The sequence below is a fragment of the Elaeis guineensis genome, chromosome 8 (genome assembly GCF_000442705.2).
Source record: "Elaeis guineensis isolate ETL-2024a chromosome 8, EG11, whole genome shotgun sequence".
Classification (NCBI taxonomy): domain Eukaryota; kingdom Viridiplantae; phylum Streptophyta; class Magnoliopsida; order Arecales; family Arecaceae; genus Elaeis; species Elaeis guineensis.
The window spans coordinates 2,946,369-2,967,483 of NC_026000.2; the positions used below are offsets into that span (position 1 = coordinate 2,946,369).

Consider the following 21,115-nt stretch of genomic DNA (forward strand, 5'->3'; position numbering starts at 1 on the left):
TGCTGAACTTATGGCTGCTTGGATGGGTTTAATGATTGCTGTAATTCAGTTGCAAACTTTATATATTTGGTTAGAAGGAGATGCTTTATCTATTATTTTCTCTATCAATAGTGGTCTTATGAACAGGTGCTCAGGCCGTCAATCTTACAAGATATTTTTAGGTGGAAGGCTAACTGCATCAGTTTTTAAGCTTCTCATATTTATCGTAATAACAATAACGCTGCAAACTTTGCTGCTAAGTTGGCACTTCAGGGGGACTTCTTCTGCAATGGATATGATTCTTTACACCAAGTTTTGCATTCTATTTTAAAAACTGACAGAGTTGGAGATCCTATTCTAGGTGGGCAGCAGTTACTGTCGGGAGAGCCTCATGTGTAGCTTTTACTTTTGAATGCTGGTCCTATTGAAGACATCATTGTTGGTTTTCACTTTCGTTTCAGTCTGTGTATAACTGGTAGTAGTGTTGTTTTCCTTTCTTTTATCTATATAACTGGTATGTACTACGGTTTAGCTATTTAATGAAAGCTCTGGCTCTTGTTTCTACCAAAAAAAAAAAGGCACGAAGGGCGATTTAGTCATATAAAGAATTCGATACTTCTTCAGATCCAAGCCGTTCTAAAACGTGGCAGTGGAGCAGACCTCCAATGCCAGGTCACGTGACACAGGTAAGCTCCAGCTGGCTCGAGTAAAAAGCAACGGGACAGAAAAATTATTGATCAGAAGATCCTGCTATATATATTTTGGATTATCTAATAACAAATCAATATATTAATTAAAAATATATATATTTTTTATTAAAAATAATAAAAATTATCAGTTGGCTAATTACAGTTAACAATGAATCTCATCTAAGATTTTCAATCATATTTAATCTTTTTCACACACATATGTGTAGTCTCTTGTTATTGGATAATCTAAATTATACATAATAAAATTATTCTAATCAATAATTCTCAAAGATGAAGCATATTATACTCTTCTTGATAATTTATTGATTAAAATAATTTTACTATGTATACTCTAGATCATCCAAAATAAGCTAGTTTATCATCTAATGAAGTAAATTTTTTTTCATTTGAAACACTAAAAACTCTCAACTAGCCAATTATAATTAATAATAATTTTTTTTATTTAAAATTTTTAATTAAATTTGAATAATAATATTTTTTAATAATAAATAATATATTAATTTATTATTAGATGATTCAAAGTCACATGGTAAAATTATTCTATCTTAATAATTTTTTCTGTTTCGTCACCATCCCGTCCGCCTCCATATCCCACCATGTCAGTCACATTTGGTGTGGCTGGCAGCGGGCCTCGTCTTTTTGGACCCACCATCTTTGGTTCCAAAAAAATTATTTATCTGAACCATGCCACGTAGATCAGCATAAATATTGGAGCATGTGTACATTAGATGATGCGCAATCACGGATCTACGAAATATAAGGGTTAATATGGGGTGTTATCTATCGTGGGATTTGGATGGTCTGTCGGGACGTGATCCAAATAATAATTTCTCCTGGGATCGTGGTCCGCCTACCTCACGCTTCCCTGACACGTGTGAAAGGCGTGATCGTTGGGCTTTTAGCTGCCGACTATCGCTGCGTTTGACCAGGCGAGGAAATCCATCTCGTCCGGTCGCAATACAGGACGGGTGTTTCACGACTAGAAAGAACGGTAAATGCTCCGCCCGCACGGAGAGAGTTCCGTACGGTCGTTCGTTTTCTGGATAGGGGTTTCGCCACGTGATCCGCCAACTCCCCAACATCCTACCTGGGATGGAGGACACGTCACCGTCCGAGGGGTGACGTTGGATGAAATACTAGTACACGTGGCACCAGGCGCGTGGTGGAAGTTTGAACGCTTCGGTCGCGCGCGCGGGTGGGGGGGGGACGTGGGGGTGCGGGGGCCCACTTTATCCGAACCAAGGAACGAAGTAAGACGATGTGCTACTCCCAGATATCCATTTTACTATGGTGCTCCATACAAAAACAATTCGAAAAAATAAATACACTGAAATTGCACAAATACCAGTCAGGGGTGGAGGGAATCAGAACAGTCAAACGGTGATCCGCCGGGTTGGAGAGGACAAGCAAGCTGTCAGGATTGGGCTCTTAGGTTTAGGTTTAGATTTAACTCGTTTACGATTCAAGGGTGGGGGCCCACGAATAAGATGGTGGCCCAGAAAATCGCAGCCGTGTGATTTGCTGTCAGACTTTTCGAAGGGGAAGGCACAAGGAAATAATGAAGGTATTTACTAGGGAAATCCGTAGGCTTGTCTTCCTATAAATTAAGATCATGGTGTGATCCTATTTGTCCAACAGCCACATGTGGGGTGTTAGGAGATTGTTTGAAGTAGTTATCATGGTCTCCAAGCAGCTAATCCAAGTAAAGGGATGGAGGTCCAAAACTTGGGATAATAAGCTTAAATAAATGCAGGCATGTTACGCATGTATTCAAAAGCATGGAGCGGGGCTGGTATCATCCAATTAGGATACTAAGAAAGGTTTACAAGGACTGTTAGTTAAATACTCATGATTGCCTTCCTTTTATATTGAACGTCATGAGAAAATGAAGAACTTCTTCTTTTTACCTGATATTACTTTGCTAACTTGCTCCTGGACCTGATATACCTTTCTTTAGTGTAATGTGTGGAAAAAGGGTCTTTAATGGATCTGGGCGTCAGAAATGGTGAGAAAGCTTGCATTAAGGGTAAAGGCAAGAAAAGGCAGTGCTACATTTTTTTGAAATAGTTTATAAACACCATAGGCTCATGGATTTGGTTAATGGCACAAGCGATGGGTCCAACGTCACCATGATCGGGTTGCAGGCACCATATCCCGACATGGAGATTTGCATGGAATCTTGCCTTGAACTGCAAATGAGCCCTAGATTTGAGGTGCTTGGAATCATGCCTGGTAGGTGCTTGAGCAAGCACCTCTTCAATGTTAACAACGAACAAGATGCTGTGGTTTCAAGCTGTCCACTACATTAGTCGTTTGACATTATGGATTAAACATTCACCAGATCTTTTATCCAAAAAAAACACTCACCAGATCGCACTTGCTTCAAGATTGAAAATTAAATCAATTGACCGTAGACTAAGGCATGTGGGATAGCGATCCACCAAGAGTAGGAAATTTCCTGAGAGTGGATGGATTTCTTTATCATTTGTCGAAGTGAATTAGTGGGCCGGCAGGTCACATGATCTTTCTTTGATTGTCGCATGGAATTTGGTTTGGTACAATTTGCCCACCAAATCAAAAGATCATAATATATGCTGCTACTCACCACTTTCCATCCTGCATCCAGGAAAAGAGAGGCAATTACTAGGCAAGCCACTTGATAGGGTCCCACCCCTGTTGCCATCCATTTGATTAAAATAAGTAAATAAGTAAAGGAAAACCATGAAGAGAGAATTGGAGGTTCCTAACCTTACCCATATTCAAAGATCTTTACTCTTTAGCTTTCAACACAATAGCAAGACATTTCTTCCTATTTTCCAACCAAAGACCAGACTAATCAGTCGCAGAGAAAACGTGGAAAATCCAGTGGCTGGGGCCCCCGTCCATGACTAGCAGAACATTCAGAGTCTCCAAACGATGTGGTATTTCTCCTCCTACTCTCCAATCGTGGTGGAAGGAGGTCTTGGACCCAAAGCAACGACCAGTTTGATAGGTGACGATTAGGAACTATCGTCATCCCATAGCGAAGAAAGGGAGAGGGCAAGAGAGGAAGAGGAATTTTAATAGAAGTGTCTAACCTTACCTTGTCTTAAGATGGTAGTCCTTTTTGACCAGTTCCAACTTCCTAGAGGATAAAGGAAGCTGCTCGAAGGCTCCCATGCCGCCAATCCAGTTTGGGAGTCCACTCAGCAGCTACATCATTTGACGACACGGCCCTTGGAGGACACCTGCCGCAGGTCATTGCATGGTTTGAGGGTGTGGAAGTTATCAAAAGAAAGAAAAATTCTTTGTGCACCGCGTGCAGTGCGGAACGCACGGCTCAGGTGCGGGGCCGGACAGCGGTGGGAAAAAAAAAAAAAAAAAATTTCCCGGCCCGCGCGTGAGCCAACCACCGCGCGCAGTGCACAAAAAATTTCTCCAAAAGAGATTGTAGGACACTTGCCAAAGGTCTTACGGCACAAGACGAACTTACCAAAAGCCCAATAACTATGGAAGTGATGTGATCCGACGGTCGGATCAAAATGACATTTCATGAAGAGTTGCTCAAGGCTGCAGCCAAAAAGACAAGAATAGAACCTCTGGACCTTACAGCTTGCGAAAAGGTCCCAGAACCTGGCTGGGCTCATTCATGACGAGGGCCCAGACCATAGCCCTAATTAATAACCACTATCGGTTTCTGTACTAAAACGGCTCGTCCCTGGTAACAGGATCACCTAGCCCTCCTAATAAGGTAGAGATCACCGTGAAATCCACAAACAAATTCTTATAAACCAAACTCAGAATTTAAATAGCCACACAAAGAGGTGGTTCCAATTCTACCCAAAAAAAAAAACAAAAAAGAGGTGGTTCCAACAGAATCACAAACAGTGAGTGCAATCCAAATATACAGTAGTGAATGCAAACCGGCGCAGTTCCAAGCAAAACACAATCTCCAATACATTCCAAACAAGACGATACAAAGGGCAGTCAATGGGCACAAGTTAGCGTCTATTTGATATACTGAAGGAGCTGACCTTCATCGGGGTCGCGACCACCAATGGTGCCTCTGGAGAGTCGCTCAAGGCAAATTTCTCATGCATGAAGCGGCTGTCCACGATGGATTCATCTTTGGGGACGATCTTGTAGCAGTAGCAGCTTTTCAATCCTTCCTGGTTCTGGTAGCACTCATGATTGCTGTTCTTCACTTGCTGGAAGTTCCAAATGACACTGAATTTGCCGACACTTGCAACCAGATGCCTTTCCTGCTTACCATGTTCAGTGACCTGAAGGTTGCAATAAATAAACAAAGACACATCAACCAAATCAGATCTAAAATCTGGCATCCAACCAGAATGAATGAGTTTAGAGATTCATGCTGATTATATTAACACAAAAATTAAAATTAATAACTTGAGAATATTAGAAATTTGTTTAATACCACAGCAGCAACATAGTACAAGCTGCAAAAACGTATGCAAGAATATATAGAAGGCCAGGTAGAAGGCAAAGGTAGCTTACTTGAGAATATCTAGTATGAATCTTCAATGTAATTAAGGGCACATAATAATATTAAGCTCCAAAATCAGAAATAAAACACAACATGACTTTTTCTTTTTGTTTCAACTCAGTGATAGAATGAGGATCACTAATGACAGATGTACTGATTGATAAATGTAATCCTCTAGTAAAATTCCCCTCTTTAATGCCAACAACAAAACCTCTCATAGTGCTCCATCATCATTTTTCTCCAAGCAGATAGAAATAATTTACTCTCTAATAAATCTTTAAGAATACTTGCACTGCCAACCCTCCACCCCAACCACCACCATTGAAAAAAGGTAACATTTCATGTAAAACAAATTAAGGAACCAGTTGTAGGATGTCAATCATGTTCTACCACCAGCAACAACCAACTGAAGGACAAAAGCTCTCATCAGAAATTTATTTTGGAATCTGAACAACTAAAGTTACCCATCTCCAAGGGTTCCAACAAAAAAAGATGTACATTTTAATTCATCAAGAATTATAGACCCCAGGTTGTTAAGTCATCAATCTTGACAATCAAGGCCTTGGATGTCTGACTCTTTGATTTACCGATCTGATGTAGTGGTTGACAATAAGGGTCCATGTGATTGCCTTCATCTAACCAGCCAACAATATGGTTCAATCTGATCCATAAAAGCACATCCAAAATCACAGCTAAAAACCCCAAATCACCATCAAGTTAGGATCCAACACATCCATAAAATAGAGGGGTTAATATATTAAAGGATTTTTATTATGTTAACAGGATCTTACTTAATCATTGTCCAGACTCGTACCTCATGATAATCGGACTCTAGAACCACATCATTTTCTTCTTTTAATCTTTACTGTATTGTAGCAAGTAGCAACATATCTAGGCTTATGATTGGTTGCTTCAATTCTGTAAACCAGTTCAGAGTTTCTGTCAATTATCATTGCTTGAAAAACAATGGAAAGCTGAAAACCCAGTCTCAATGCTTCAAACTACCTAATAAAATCATCAAAGATTGCCAACCATGTACTCACACGAAATGATTCAATTGCAAGTCCTTATGATATTAGACTCTCAAAAACTGCAAATTTTCACATCATAATGCTCTTCAACAATGACAAACATAACAGAACTGTCACTACAAAGCCTCTGATGACTACTGAGCATATTTCAAAACCAAGGACAGTATCAATCTTAACACCAAACTACCTCCCCCCGCCGCCGCCCCCCCCCCCCCAAACCGCCCCCCAAAAAAAGGGGAGAAAAAAAAAGGACTTTAAGATGTAACAGCATTATTACTGACTTAAGTTCATATATAAAGCTTGTTTCAAACTCAAAGGTCTCATGACAATCAGATCCAAACAGGAAGAGAGGAAGCAAAAGACATAATCAACAAAGAATGCCTCATCACGCAATCCCCCATAAATTTGGATTTTTCTACAAAATTCATGTATTACTACTAACTATTATTACTAACTACATAACAAGAAGGCTGAACGATGTTAAGACTGTAGGAGTCTTTTGATCATGTAAATGTTGCATGCATGACCGACTCTACATGCTACCAATTTCAGTAAATATGAACTCTTGGTTAATTTTGTCCTACAGTAAAAAGTACAGACATAGTTATCAAGCGAAAAAATATGCAACCAGTTAGAATATCACAGCCATCCATGCCCCTTCTTGCATATGGATCCAATATACCCAACACTAACTAGTTTAAAGAATATTCAATTAAAATTCCAGACCCTTTAATAAAAATTAGTCATATACTAGTTCCTTTTGTGACAATCAAGGACTAAAAACTCTGAACAAAGCTTAAAATTGTTCCTAATCAGGCTGAGGAATTTCATATATTATCAATAACAAAATAAACTTCCCAAACAATTGCCTGACCCTTGTTCAATGTTGGGTCTAACCTGAACTGAGTGGATGTTCAACCCTTCATACAATATACCAAGACTGAAGTTATCAATCATTTCACAAATAGCTTAACACAGCCTCCAGCGGCTTGTCTCGCCTACTTCTCCCTCAGCTAATATGAACCATAGTCTGCTATATATTCCAATGAAGGCATTAAAAATGATTACAGCAACAGGTTGAAGAAAGGGTAACCATTAGTTTATCTTACGAATCTTTACAAGTCAAATTCATGTCATAATTCATAACCAAAAAAGCTTATCCCATCTATCTGGTGTGACTTTAGAAATCTTTCTTCTCTGTTAACAGATTTCAAGTGCTAATTCCTGATTAACTCAGACTCAAATCCTTTTCCAAAACTTCCATTAAGGATGTCTAAGGCTTCCAAATTCCTCTTTTTTGAACTTCCTCCTGTTCCTCTTTCTTAAACTTCCAGTGAAATGCAGGCCCCATACTCCCCAGAGCCTCTTATGTTGTCCTGATCAAAAAGCTATACTTGGGCTTTCTAATATCAGAACTCCTTAAATCTTCCAGGCATATACAAATCCCACCCTTCTGTTATCTCCTCTGGTCAAAAAAAATACAATATAATACAGCCTTCCATTGTTTTGTCCTCTTTCAGTTCATCTACTTGAGCTTCCTAATATTCAATTCAAGAACCACTTCTACCAAATTTACCATATATCCATCTTAATATTGTCATTTTCACAACAGTCACTTCACATGCTCTTACCCTCTTTATTGCCTGACATTACAACCCAAACAACTTAGTGTTATTTTCTTTTTGGTATGTACATAATACAGCCTTCCATTGTTTTGTCCTCTTTCAGTTCATCTACTTGAGCTTCCTAATATTCAATTCAAGAACCACTTCTACCAAATTTACCATATATCCATCTTAATATTGTCATTTTCACAACAGTCACTTCACATGCTCTTACCCTCTTTATTGCCTGACATTACAACCCAAACAACTTAGTGTTATTTTCTTTTTGGTATGTACATATCCTCTTTACTGCTGGATGAATATGCTAGGTTGTCACTGTCAAAGAAGCCTTCTGAAGCCTACAGGTATTTGGAAGCCAAAGGAACTAGGATCATAATTACAAAGTGTAATGTCATGTCAGTATAAAACTGTCACTTTTAAGCTACCTTGGGCAAAATGCCTAACATAGAGTTGCACTTTACAATCATGTAGGATCATTTGAAATGAACACATCTCTGACCACCATTTGTTCACCAAACAAGTGTGGTCTGACCTTGAGATCAAAACATGGAATAACAAATAACCGAGAGAATGATGGACTGCATAGTATAAGAAATATTTCAGAAAAGGAAAACACCCAATTATGCAGAAATGTGCAACTGGTATTTCAGTAGATTAATATATGGTATGCAAGCAGCCAGAGGACCAGATAACACTTATAAGGAAAACGATTGTCTGCCTAACTAAATTGAAAAATAAAAAAAGAAAAATCATAAACATATAAACTTAACTAGAATATTATAAATAAATTAGAAGAAATTACAGATGATAAATGTAAATTAAGGAAAATTTCACATTTATTTGGGGAACTATCCTTACCGTAGAATGATGTGTCAACTAGCAAAATACAAAATTCCCAATATTATGCAACAATATTAATTCGTCACTTACTAAAATAAGGTAATGCATGCTTAAAAATAAGGATAAATTATAAAAACCCCTCTAAGATTAGATCAAAATTACAATTACACCCAGTAGTTTTCAAAACCTACATTTATACCCTTCACGTTTTATTCAACTCTACAGTCTAACCCATGACGTAAGACAGCCCATTAATATTAACTTGGACCTATTTGCCACGTCATAATAAATTTTTGAAATGACCGAAATAGCCTCGAATAAAGGATAAGAAAAGATGGGGAAGAGAGCTCCATTGCCTGTTTCTGGACAAAGATGAGACCCACTTCCAAGCCGATGCTCTCTTCCCCCCTCCTTCCGCTGCTCTCTCATCCCTCGCCGCTCGGGCTCCCCGACCCCTCTCTTGACCACCTCTACATGCTAGTCTCCTCGCTACCACCCCCACCGGATTCCATCCATTTTTGTTCTCTTCTTGTCCTCCTTGCCATTCAATTCTCTCTCTCTCTCTCTCTCTCTCTCTCTCTCTTTCTCACTAAGAAGAAAAAGAAAACATGAGTGGTGAGTCGCAAGAAAAGCCCAGAACCCTCACCACCACCCCCTCCATCAGATTGCCGAGGGTGCAACTCACAAGCTTCTTTTGAAACAATAGGTTAAAGAAAAGAAGCTCATCTCCCAAAAGCTTCGCCCTCAAGGAGGCTAGGATTGATGCCATCCACAAGGCGATCACCACCCTCTACCATACCTTCTTCTTCTTGTACTCCATCATTCTCCTCCTCTATAGCACCGCCTCACCTTGGGCCCCTCGAGCCACGCCCACTAGTGCTCTTGGATCCCCTGCCTCTGCTCCCTCCTGTGCTCCATGGCCATCATGTAGGCCATCCACTACAAGATTGATATTGAGAGCCTCCTCCATTGGCTGCTAGAGAGGGAAAAGGATGACAGGATGCTCCTTCTGAAGTGCATTGCCGAGTTGAAGGAGATGCATGTTTTGACATCTCCTACAAGTGTACCCGATGAGCTTCACTAAGCTGTTGCTTATTCACCAGTCAAAGCTTACATGATTACATGGCAGGTTGTGATTAGTTTATTTAGTGGACCATGCCAGAAAAGGCATGAGACATCAGCAACTAGGTGCTAACATATTTAATCTTCCATCCACCTGGAAGACCGGAGCAAAAGGCTTATTAAATCACGTCAGGGATCGTATCCTTGATGTTTGGCGTGAGCCTACATCCAGCATTCCAAGAATCACTGTTTTTTCTTTCCATCTTCCTTCTCCCTTCTCCCATAGTTTGTCTGTACTTGGCGTAATTGATTTGCCTCCTTGCACACCAATAATCTTATTCTAGCTAACTATTCATTTTCCTTTTTTGCATGTGTTGACAGTCAAAAATCAGCGGGCAATAATCTGGAGACGATGGCAAGGCTACCCTTGATCAATAGACGATGGCCTTCCTAAGTGGCAATGAAGTCAGCAACAATAGAGCCTCGCTCTCCGTGCTGTGTGTGGTGCTTCTTCCCATCTCTCGCCATCCTCACCGCACTGCTATCACAACCCTTCTAAAAATCTAGACAATGAGCTTTGCCACGCTGGCAATGTACATCTCCGAGATCGGAGAGGAAGGGGAAGGGTGGGTCATGGTGACGCGTGCGATGCACATCCAAATGAACCTACGAAGCACGGGAGGAAGAGAAGAAAAGAGAGGAGCGGATAGATGGGAGAGAGTGGTGGGATGCTGTATAGGAGGTGGAAGGGATAATTTTGACTTTTTATATATTGTAAATGGTTGTTCCAACACCGTTAATTTAATTAAGCGTAAATGCAGGTTTCAAACTATTGGATATAAATGTAACAAACGTAAACCTTAAGGGGTTTCTATAATTTACTTTAAAAATAAATAATAAATCAATAATTAGTGAAAATTGTACGATGTATCATCAAGTGGGAGGAGGGTGGCCACAATCCAAACCCTTGATATATCTAGTACCTCAACCTGCATCAAAATACAGTCCAACCAGACACTACCAAGCCACTTTTTGTGAGGCTATAATAAATGCTTGGCAGATAAGCTGTCCACCTAAGTTATGGGCCTTCGAGGGCAACTAGAGGATTGCTTCAACTCAAGCAGCACATGCAACAAAGGTCTGATATCAACATGTTAGCATATTTATCACAAAGCTGCAACTACTTTTATTTTAAGGAAAGAAATAATAAATTTACACAGTCCAAAAAGAATAGACTCTAGCAAACTGAGAACACCTATTCTACTAGTTTCCATTTCTCCACGAATAGGGCCTTATGGCTAGATAGAAGCACTGGCTAGAAGCAGAACATTCATTGTGATAGTTCTGAACAGCCTCTCAACACACAACATCTTCATGGAGTCCTACATATAATGGTTGTGGAGACTAACAATCTCTATGCCAATAAGGATTCAATTAATTCAAAATGTGGTACCTTCAATAATAGTGCTCTAAGTTGTTAATCACTGCAACCTGATTTGAGTTTTTATGGTGTTAAGCTGATTAGGTAGTAGGGCTGGAATGTGGTGTTGATAACTGATACATACTAATGGGAGACATACAAACAATCTTCAAAGCAAATATAAATACTTAAACTATCAGCCAATATTATTTTGGCCAATATAAACTAATATATCCTAGTACCCAGATATCATTTTATAGTATTTTATCTACTATCTAAACATCAATTTCTTGGTCCAACATAATGTGGATTTTTTATTGCTCAAGATAAGTGCATGCCATGTATTACGTGGAATAGATTTTTTTTTCCCTTCACTGCCATTGACAAGACAAAATTGGTAAGACTATATTTTTATTATTTTGATTAATTTAATGTTAAATTCTCTTTGTGATCCAACCCTTTTCTATTCCTTCAAAGCTGTTTCTTTCTTTTCCCTAGGCAATCACAAAGGTGGCTTCTTGTCAGTAGGTGCTCCAACTCTCCGGCCATAGCCATCTCACAGTTGGGTGCTCTGTCCATCTGGTGGCAGCTATCCTGCCAGCTGCTAGCAGGTTCCTGACAGCCAACCTTTACTTGCCATTGCAAGAAAAGCTTTTGCATGTGCGTTGGGAGGAAGGAAGGGAAGGGGGGAGGGGGTGGGGGAGATAGTGTGGTGTTGCCATGTAGACCATAGGCTAGGTGGCAAGGGCAACTGGATAGAGAGGAGATGGGGAGGAAAGAGAAGGATTGGTACATGCTATAGATGAAAAAGGGATGAAAAAGCACAAGAATGGAATGTTTAGAATATCTTGGTCAAAAGTGGAAAAAATAGATCCAGTCCAAGGATAGGAAAAAAGGATATTGATGAATTTTAACAAATGCTCACCTTTAGATTTTTACATTAGTAAGATAAATCCAATATATTAGCTACAAAAAATATAAAAGATAATCTTAACTTCTATTAATTGATTATGGTAAAAATGACATAAGACATATCATACCAACCTGCAAAAAATTGCTTAACAACCCAAAACCTGAAGCACCAACAAAAGAAAAATATTCATCTCAGGAAAATCCATTTTTTATGATCAAGAAAGAATTCTATCAATAAAATCCACCGTAAGTAAATTACAACAAAGAATAATGAACAGCACTGCAGATATCTTCCATTCTCTCTTAACTCTTTCAAGTTAATTACCATTCTCTCATCTGCTGCCACTTCCTAATTGCAATAATGCATAGGACATCAAGAAGAAAAAACTACCAAATAATTCTAAGTTCCTAGAAATAGCTTAGAATCTCTTGTTTTCTCACAAATATTCATGAACTAGCACCACAAATAATAAACAATTATCATTTTGAAACATGGACTGCTATTTTTGAAGGGAAAAACCGCTTTTTTCCTTGTAGGATCTTCCAGATTTCATCAAATCTGGGCGGAATAATTTTTAAAAATTTTATCCTATATTTATTTCATATCTAAATCTCTAGATCTAATTTTATTATCTGATATTAATTCTAAAATAAATCTAAAAGTATGAGGAAACATGAAATATCTCAAGGTAATCTGATTACCCTGTAGATGATCGCAGCAAGCCTGAGGTTCTGATTTAGCCACGCAATCGCCTGGCCTCTACCAGTATCCACTCGGGCAGGATCTGGATCGTTTTCTCCTCGCGAATCTCTGCTCCAAAAATCAGAACTAAATCTGATTAGAAAGATCTTCAAAAGTCTTCTTGAAGTTGGAGCAGCAGCCTGTCGAAGAAGTCCTGTAGCCTTCCTGTTCAAGGCGTCACCACGCCTTGATCCTTCACCAGATGGACGCCCAACCTTTTGGGCGTGAAGAGGGGAGAGAAAACACCAGGGAGGACGTGGAGAAGAGGAGGGGTGGCTGGCTTTTGCTAGGTAGGGAGCAAAATCTCTAAACCCTAGGCGCAGACAGGTTTATATAGACCCTGCTGCGTTGCGCAGTGCCATATCATTCGACTAATCAGAAAATTCTAATAAATCCAGAAAAATTCTGATTGGAGTGATGTCATCTGATCACATCAGATAAGAACCCTCACTCTCTCTCCTATGTTGGCGGCAACATTGGATAAGCACAAGGGAGGTGGCGCCCAAGAGTCCATGTTGATCAAGACTCTCCATCCTTATCCATTTGGGGCGCCATTTAATCCAATTGGGCTCACGCCATAATCTGATTATGGCGCCCAATTTAATGTGGATTTGGCATGTGAACACTCCACAAAAATCCTCCAATGAGTTCTTGCCAAGTGGCCTTCAGTTTAAGACCCATATGTCAACATTTGACAGATGTCCTAAAATGAAAATGACAGGTGACAGGAATTAGTAGGTGTTGTCTTAAATTCATCTCATGAATTAAGACAAGACTTCTCTGAGCTGGACAAACTTCATTTAGACTGAGAAAAACCTTCTCAAGATTTTCTGAGTGAGTCAAATCACATTTGGCTCAGTCGAGATAGAAAAGATTACACGAGGAGAAAGTTAGGCTCAATCGAGTGCTAGCACGATTTTCTTGAACCTAATTGAATCTAATCCAAATCAATTGGCTAACCCAATTGATGACATCCAGATCCTATCCCTTGTTAGTGTGACCCAGTTAGGTTCAATTCCATATGGTAATGAGACATGTCGTGATCTCATCATCGATATCATCAAACTCCTTTCGATGGACCAGAACTCTTCTGATTCATACAATTAGAATGATCGATCATCAAGATCATTCTAATTGCTCTCAAAATCCATCAGTGACACCTAACAATATATGGTGGCAACCTATTAGAACTGAAGACGAACCTCTCGGTGCAGCTACCTGTGTGATTGAGTTCTTCTATCATGAGTCCCGACTGAATTAGGATTAAGGTGAACTCGTCAAACCCAACATCAATCATATGAATTAATCAATCGATCCGAGTCCGATGTGAAACCCCAATGAAAAACTCTTTTCATTATTTCACTCTGCCATGGCCATGGGCTTAAGGACTCATCTTTCGATCATCATAGAACTACTCTCATCTACCGAGGTTGATAGATCCCATCTTGGTGCGACCTAGTTCCTACAATGAATATGCTACAGCCAACATACACCTCAGGATTCGAATGGCTAGGAGACCGAATTATGGTGTAGTCAAACTATAACACACTCAAGTGAACTGTCGATGCACCTCAGATGAAAAAACTAGACACACAACTGCAGTATCGAGCTAGTCATCAACGAGAAGGTAGATTTCTTTATGACTGCTCGAGGTGGTCACGCTCAGTACTCTCGTTCTCAACGAATACCTGTACTCTCGCTTCGGGGTCTCCACACCGTAGACTCAAGACACATCTACCCTAAAGAAGCGATCGTACACCAATCTTCCGGATCGATCACCATCCTCGTGATGATCCTATGGTCAGGAGCTGTTTATGAATTAGTTATGTAAATTCATGCCTTAAATTTTCAACTCTTGAAAATATGAATTGACATTCCTACTAACTCAAAGGATGTATCACAGACACAATGTACACAATGTGATAGAAAATAACCCATTTATTGATTTATAGTCAAAATTACAAATTTGCTCTTAGATTTGTACAGGAATGTGTCAGCCAATCTGGCATCTAGGGCACACATCTAACAATTTTTCCATCATTCAACAATAAGATGATAAAATGGAGAGAAACATACATAGGACTCAAGTCGTCAACCATTGAAAGCATATAAAACATTCTTCTTAAGCTGCTGCAACTTATAACTCAAGTCAAAGTCATTTATAGCGATGATAGCATTAATTGTTTTTCATGTCACTTTAATATGGACTGCAAACTAAGCAATTTCTTCGTCATAAACAAGAAAAGCCACTTTTTCACCAAGATTTTGTCAATGTTCAGAATCCTTTTCAATACCCGCAGCACCTTTTTAATATCAACCATGCTTGTAGTTAAACCGCTCCAAAAGGACATCACTGAACCTAGATTTGACATGGTCAAAAATACCGCCTCCTAAATTGCTTATATCTTCAGCATCTAACTTCCTAAACAAATGGCAATGTGTAAAACATTTCGACCATCAATGTTTGTTCCTTGTATTATTCCAATCAAAGAATGAACAGAACACCACAAAACCCTTACCGTACACAGTCTGTCCATGCACTACAATTGTTAGAGTAGCTACAAAGTGCCAAATTACACGTCAATAACTTCAATACTACTAACAGCATTATTAAGTCTATATCACAACAAAGTAAGTGCCCCAGCTTTTGGCATTTTGCTAACAAAAAAAGCCAAAAATTTAAAAATCTGCACACCTATTCATATAATCATAAATACAATCTACGTCAGCAACCTCCATGGTGTTAATGAATTATTAAATGTTAAGGAAGACCATTGCTTAGTAATGAACATAAAATGTCAGATGACACCTCAAGAAAACAAAGCAAAGACATGTAAGACATGGCATTAACTTTTGTGCCATTTGGGGCTCAAAGCAATCCAAAACCATATTAAATGTGAAGACATCACGAGTCTTTAGCTAATTTGTAGTCTTTGAGCTGTAAAACTCAATTGACTTGTTCAATAATCTAGGTTGTTCTTCATCACTTGATATATCAGCCCTGTTCTACCGAGTTGCATGATGCTCATGGTCTTCACACAGTTGAACCTATTTTAGTCAGTTTTTTCTTCACAAGCCTAGGTTTATTTAATAACCTGAGCATCCAGAACTACTATCCATTCACATGTACTTGCTCTGGGTGTTAGATCAACCCACCAATCACTAGCTAACCTTTTCTTCTTCAAACAACTTCAAGACTACCATACATAATTGACTTGCAGTCTTGCATCAGCTTTCCGACCTGCTATTTCTTCCAACAATGTCTCCAGATCTTTCTCATGGAACTCAGGTATTACTTTCACTGTGTAGCCTATTTTAGTATTCATCTCTCATCTTCATTGTAGTTTTACAAAGAGCTTGCATCATTTGCCCATGGCTTGGAATTGCTGCACCATCTCACTTGCAAAACAACCTTTATATTGAACACCGTTCAATTAGTAGAGAGCCTACTTTGCCAACCTCATCATTTTGTGATTCTAATCTTGATATTACCAAAATCAGCATTATAAGACTTCACTCAGCCATTCATAGAAATCTAGGCTGCCTTCAAACCTAGGTCATACTGTGCTTTGTGGTCTTGCATTGCATATGATGTAACCAATCTAGACCAGCTAAGCATTGTTACCTCACGTATCAAGCTCTTTCCATCGCTTTCCTTCTCCCCTTAAACCTCCATGCACACCTTCCTGCTTAACTTCTCCCCCTGCCGAAACTACTGCCTCAGCAATGCTAAACACATTAATTGAACCAGATACATTAATCTACAACATTGGCGAGCTAAGTGAGTGGAAAGCCAACTGGCACCAGTAGAGCTGCTTGGGCTTTTATCGTGGGATTGAGTTCGTTCACGTACCAAGATGACCACCATACTTCATGTAGCCATTCCCCCTAGATCTTATCTAGTACCGCAGCTTGAGAATCTTTATTCATTAATCCCACTTTGGTTCTTCCGAGCTTTTATGACCTCTCATTTGTGAAATATGTCCTTGAACATCATATTTTCTTCTTCGTTCATTGCTTTAGAATAACTCTTTTGGTGACTTCTAAACAAAATTATCACATACAAACTCTTAACTTATCATCCACATGAAATTGGAAAAGTGGGACGATAAAAGGTGATGCAGCAACTTATATTGTTGTATGCATTTTGCTGTATAAATATGTTAAACATGAACAGCAGATATCTTCTGTAAGTTTCATCATGGAATATCCGTACATGCAACCATTCATTAATATTCTACTTGTAGGAAAAAGGCCGCTTTAAAATGTATTTATCTGGCTTTATGCCTTGACATAATTAGCATTCACTCCAATACTAATTTGTTTTAGTTTGACAAGATATTAGAAAAGCACCTAACTTGCTACATTTTATTAGAGCACCTTCATGTTAAGCACTCATGGTCATGCATCACAACTACCTTAATCACTAGTGAATTGTTCTCTCTAGCCCTAGCTAATTTTCATTTATAAGCCAAAAAAATTAAAAAAAATCAAATTAAAAAATTGCCTAAAATGACATTGATTAAATCAAAATGACAATTGATGAATATATATATATATAATGATGTAAAACAAGAAAAAAAAAATGTTTTGGAGTTAGTTCATCAATTGCTTTTCAAGTTAGTTTTTGAATAGCTTTTCCAGCATCACTTCAATCATGACCTTTGATGCTTTTCGACCATTCATCCTTTCCCCCAAGTAATGATTAAAAGAGGGAAAAACCTATGCCAGGATCTTGTTCATATAAAGCTAGCTTAGGAGAAAATCAAAGTTGAAAATTGAAAGACACTAAGTTACTATTATCAAGCATATTCAGTTTCTCAAGGACTTCTCCCTCCAATTTTTCCTATGACTTGTTTAATCAGCCAATAAGCTACAAGACACAACTTGAAGAGGATGATAAAAAGTATTGTTTGATAACTAATGAATGTTGTTGCTTTTAAAGTGTATGAGAAAAGATACTAAAGAAAGAAACTTTCTAGTTAATCATTCAATGATGACCGAGCAGTTCAAAATGACTTTTTGAGCCACTTATCACAACCTATCTGTTTAAAATATCTAATATCAGTTTTAAGCTACACTCAGTACAGGGATACGGGCTTGAAAATGAATGGCGATATGCATCACCCAGTACCAGCTTCAAATTGGTCAACACGTTCCAATCATTCGGCAGGCTTGAAATAATAACTATTCTATAGTGATGATGCTGAATTACAATTAACCGAAGGATCTTTTAAACAGAGTTGAGTATGCAAATAAAGATAGATAGAATCACAAACCATGTGCTATAGCACCAATATCTATCCCCCACAAAGGTCATGACAACAAAATACAAAAGCAGAAGTGTTCTAGATTTGGTTATATTTCCTAAATCAGTGTTAAAAAAAGAGACATATTTCATACTCTCAAGTATGACAATTGAATTCTTAGTTTCTTCTTATGTACCAGCTATAAACTGTGATGAAGAGAACAAAAAAAGGAAAAAAAGGTTTTATTATGAGCAGGAGGAAAGAATCTCCCCCTTGCATCGATTTAAAGTATGGTAGACCAAAACATGGTATCTTTGTTTCCGGAATTGAACAAACTCCACCATAGAAAATATAGCTAGGAACTAAATATCTCATTTTTGATTGTACAACATGAATAATAAATGATATAAAACTATAGCATGTCATAATTATAAGACAATATCATACACATATTTCTGTCAAACTATATTTTGCAATCCCTAGAGGACAATTGCCAAATGTCACTCAGTTTTTTACCTGCCAATAGCTTGTTTGAGCTTTTCATCCCCAAATATTGAAGAAAAGTAAATTTCAGAACCTGTCAAGCTGGATCCACCTTCCTCATGTCATTTAAACATCTCTATTTCTCTCATTAAATAATTCAGGTGAAGATGACTCAATTCCCTTATCGAGTGTTTACAACAATATCCCTCAATTTACAATTGAGATTAAAATGAAGACTGTTGCATAAGAAGTTAATGACATACACTAAATGAACACAAGATTAATGAATTGTTCCAGTATTTAATTTAGCGAAGTAAATTACAATCTCGAGAAAACCAACCTGATGTGGTATCTTAATAGCATGGCATTCTGACTATCAAGAGTACTAATTTAGAAAGAAAGCCAACAGACAATCTAACTATTAGCAGCGAACCTATAAATGGTTTTGTAAATGTGCATTAATGTGCATGAATAAAGGAAGTGCACACTTACCCAGGAGAACTGACCCCTGTGGAACTTATTGTTCTTGCCAGCCAAATGTGAATCCAATGGAGTAAGCTTCAACAACCTTGGAGCCGCAATCCTATTCCCCATTCTTCCGCTAAAACCCGTCTTCTCCTTCCCATCTTTGTCCTTGAAAATAGTGCATATAAGGATCAAGTACGTGTCTGTTGTGCCCAATATCCACTTCCCATCGTAAGTAACATCCACATGCGTGATTGGCGACCCAAGACCCGGGAAAGCAGTCTTTGCCATCCTCATTGAGCTCTTTGAGTACAACCTTATCTTCCCATCAAGAGACCCTACCACAATGGACCCATCTCCTGTTGTTGCGAAACATTGGAAGTTCGTCCCCCTAGAGAACTGGTGCCCCTGAGTCCACTGCAGCACTGGCGACTCCATCGAATTGGCTATATTCTGGACCATCCCTCTCCGGTCCCTCATATCCCACCGGCAGAGCCTGTTATCATCCAATCCCAAGAATGTCGAGTCTGAAGGGTCCAGCTGTGATCCCTTGTTATCATTTGTAATGTCTCTCATGGTGATGTCGGTACCATCCTTCTCGAATCTCCACTCTGTCACCACCTTCCCGGTCTCAATATCTAGCTGATGAACGCCAGTAGCGTGGGGCCTCCCTTGCTGTCCCGGGCTCATCAACATCATATTGGTCTCAGCCCTCATCAAAAGTGCCTTCTTGGGAGTAGAAAATCCACCGGCTCTGTTTCCATTATTGGAAAACTTCACCGAGACCCCCTTCCCATGAACACCATGACTAAAATTTCTGACAACCTGAATTCCGGAGTCGCTCACCAGGAAGCTGTTGTCGAGAGCCCCAAGGGCGAGGCTCTGTATCCCGCCCCCATTGGCCTCCTCCTCAAACTCCTCCAATAGGTCCTGGCTCGACCGGGATGGCAAGCCCGGGCCCGGGCTCTTCTCGAAGCTCTCCTCCGCATCCTCCCAGATGGTGTCATCCGCCACATCCGGCCGGGCCCAAGCCATGAAGTCGTTTCCAAAAACCCTAATCTTGTTGGCATCGGTCGCCTCAAAACCATAGGTATTCTCGAAGAGGCAATTCTGGTACTCGTTCTGGAATTCCCGGTAGCCCTCCGGTGTGGAGAACTTGAGAGCCCAGACCCCATCAGCGACAAAATCGACGCGCCGTTGGTCCGGGAACGACTTGAGCTGCAAGTCCGGGCCCACCTTCGCCCGGACCTTGGAACCAATCTTCAAGAACCAGGGAGACAAGGGGTTCTGATCGTCGCCATCGGAATCGTCGACGGCGTCGGGGCGGGAGGGTTTTAAGAACGAGTACGAGGCGAGCTTCTCGGAGGTGATCCACCGGGCGTTGGGTGAATTGCCGCCGATGTGGAGATAGAGCTTGGCAACGTTCTTGGCCTTAGGGTTCTGCGCGGAGGAGGACGAGGGTTTGGAGTACTTGAGCTTGAGGGATTTTAGCTTCTCGTCGACCTCGTCGAGGGTGGTCGGCGTTAGGGTTTTGCCACGGCTCCGCTCCGCCGATGAAGGCATGTAATGTTCCTCTTTCTGAGGGTTTTCTTCTTCCTCGTATTCTTCTTCTTCCTCGGCCTCGCTCTCGGAGTCGGACAGCTCCAAACCCTCGCGGCTGTGAGCGCCGCCCATGGCGGATCGAAGAGAAACAGAGAGAGAGAGGGGGGGTGATTGAAGAGAAGGAGAGAGGTAGTAGCGGATCAGTGTCCGGATGCGGTGGCGCACGAAGCGAAGCCGGGGGAGGGGATGGAAACGAGGGACGATTTGAATTTGGAAGCGGTGAGGAAATGAAGAAGAGCGAAGCGGCCGAGTAGGGTTAAGGAGGGAAGGCAGTTCCTGGTCACCGCCGGTCCGCGTGCATTTAGCGCTAGTATCTATTTTGAGGTAGGTCGGATAATACTATGTGTATAACATTTTTATGCGATACTCCAGGATTGCTTCCCTTTGTCGTATAGGTTAATCACGTCCGTTTGATATAGCGTCCCTCCAGAGAGAAGGTGACGTGGGAATACAACGTCAGTTATGAGCGACCAGGATGCGTGTTGGTGAGGGAATTATTGGGTAGATCA

The 21,115-nt window shown here is 39.9% G+C and overlaps 1 protein-coding gene and 1 long non-coding RNA gene across 3 annotated transcripts; both read right to left on the minus strand.

Moving 5' to 3' along the window:
• Positions 1-2,699: 2,699 nt before the first annotated feature.
• Positions 2,700-3,910, minus strand: LOC140851064 (uncharacterized). 2 transcript variants are annotated; one of them, XR_012133863.1, is made up of 3 exons: positions 3,772-3,910; positions 3,443-3,650; positions 2,700-3,305 (listed from the first exon to the last, which is right to left on the minus strand). It is a non-coding gene; the product is annotated as an uncharacterized lncRNA (long non-coding RNA). The 2 variants fall into 2 exon arrangements; XR_012133862.1 differs by having other exon boundaries at positions 2,700-2,982; positions 3,057-3,305; positions 3,443-3,910.
• A 524-nt stretch (positions 3,911-4,434) lies between these two features.
• LOC105050771 (protein CYPRO4) lies at positions 4,435-20,877 on the minus strand. Its single transcript, XM_010930916.4, has 2 exons — positions 19,032-20,877; positions 4,435-4,951 (listed from the first exon to the last, which is right to left on the minus strand). The coding sequence occupies exons 1-2, from the start codon at positions 20,676-20,678 to the stop codon at positions 4,670-4,672; spliced, it is 1,929 nt and encodes a 642-aa protein (XP_010929218.1). The 5' UTR covers positions 20,679-20,877; the 3' UTR covers positions 4,435-4,669.
• Positions 20,878-21,115: the final 238 nt, after the last annotated feature.

Bases quoted from the DNA above. Each gene is read 5' to 3' on its own strand.
- LOC105050771 (XM_010930916.4), bottom strand. From the start codon at position 20,678: ATGGGCGGCGCTCACAGCCGCGAGGGTTTGGAGCTGTCCGACTCCGAG. The intron at 4,952-19,031 runs GTAAGTGTGCAC...TGCAACCTTCAG, and splicing joins ACAGGGGTCAGTTCTCCTGG to GTCACTGAACATGGTAAGCA.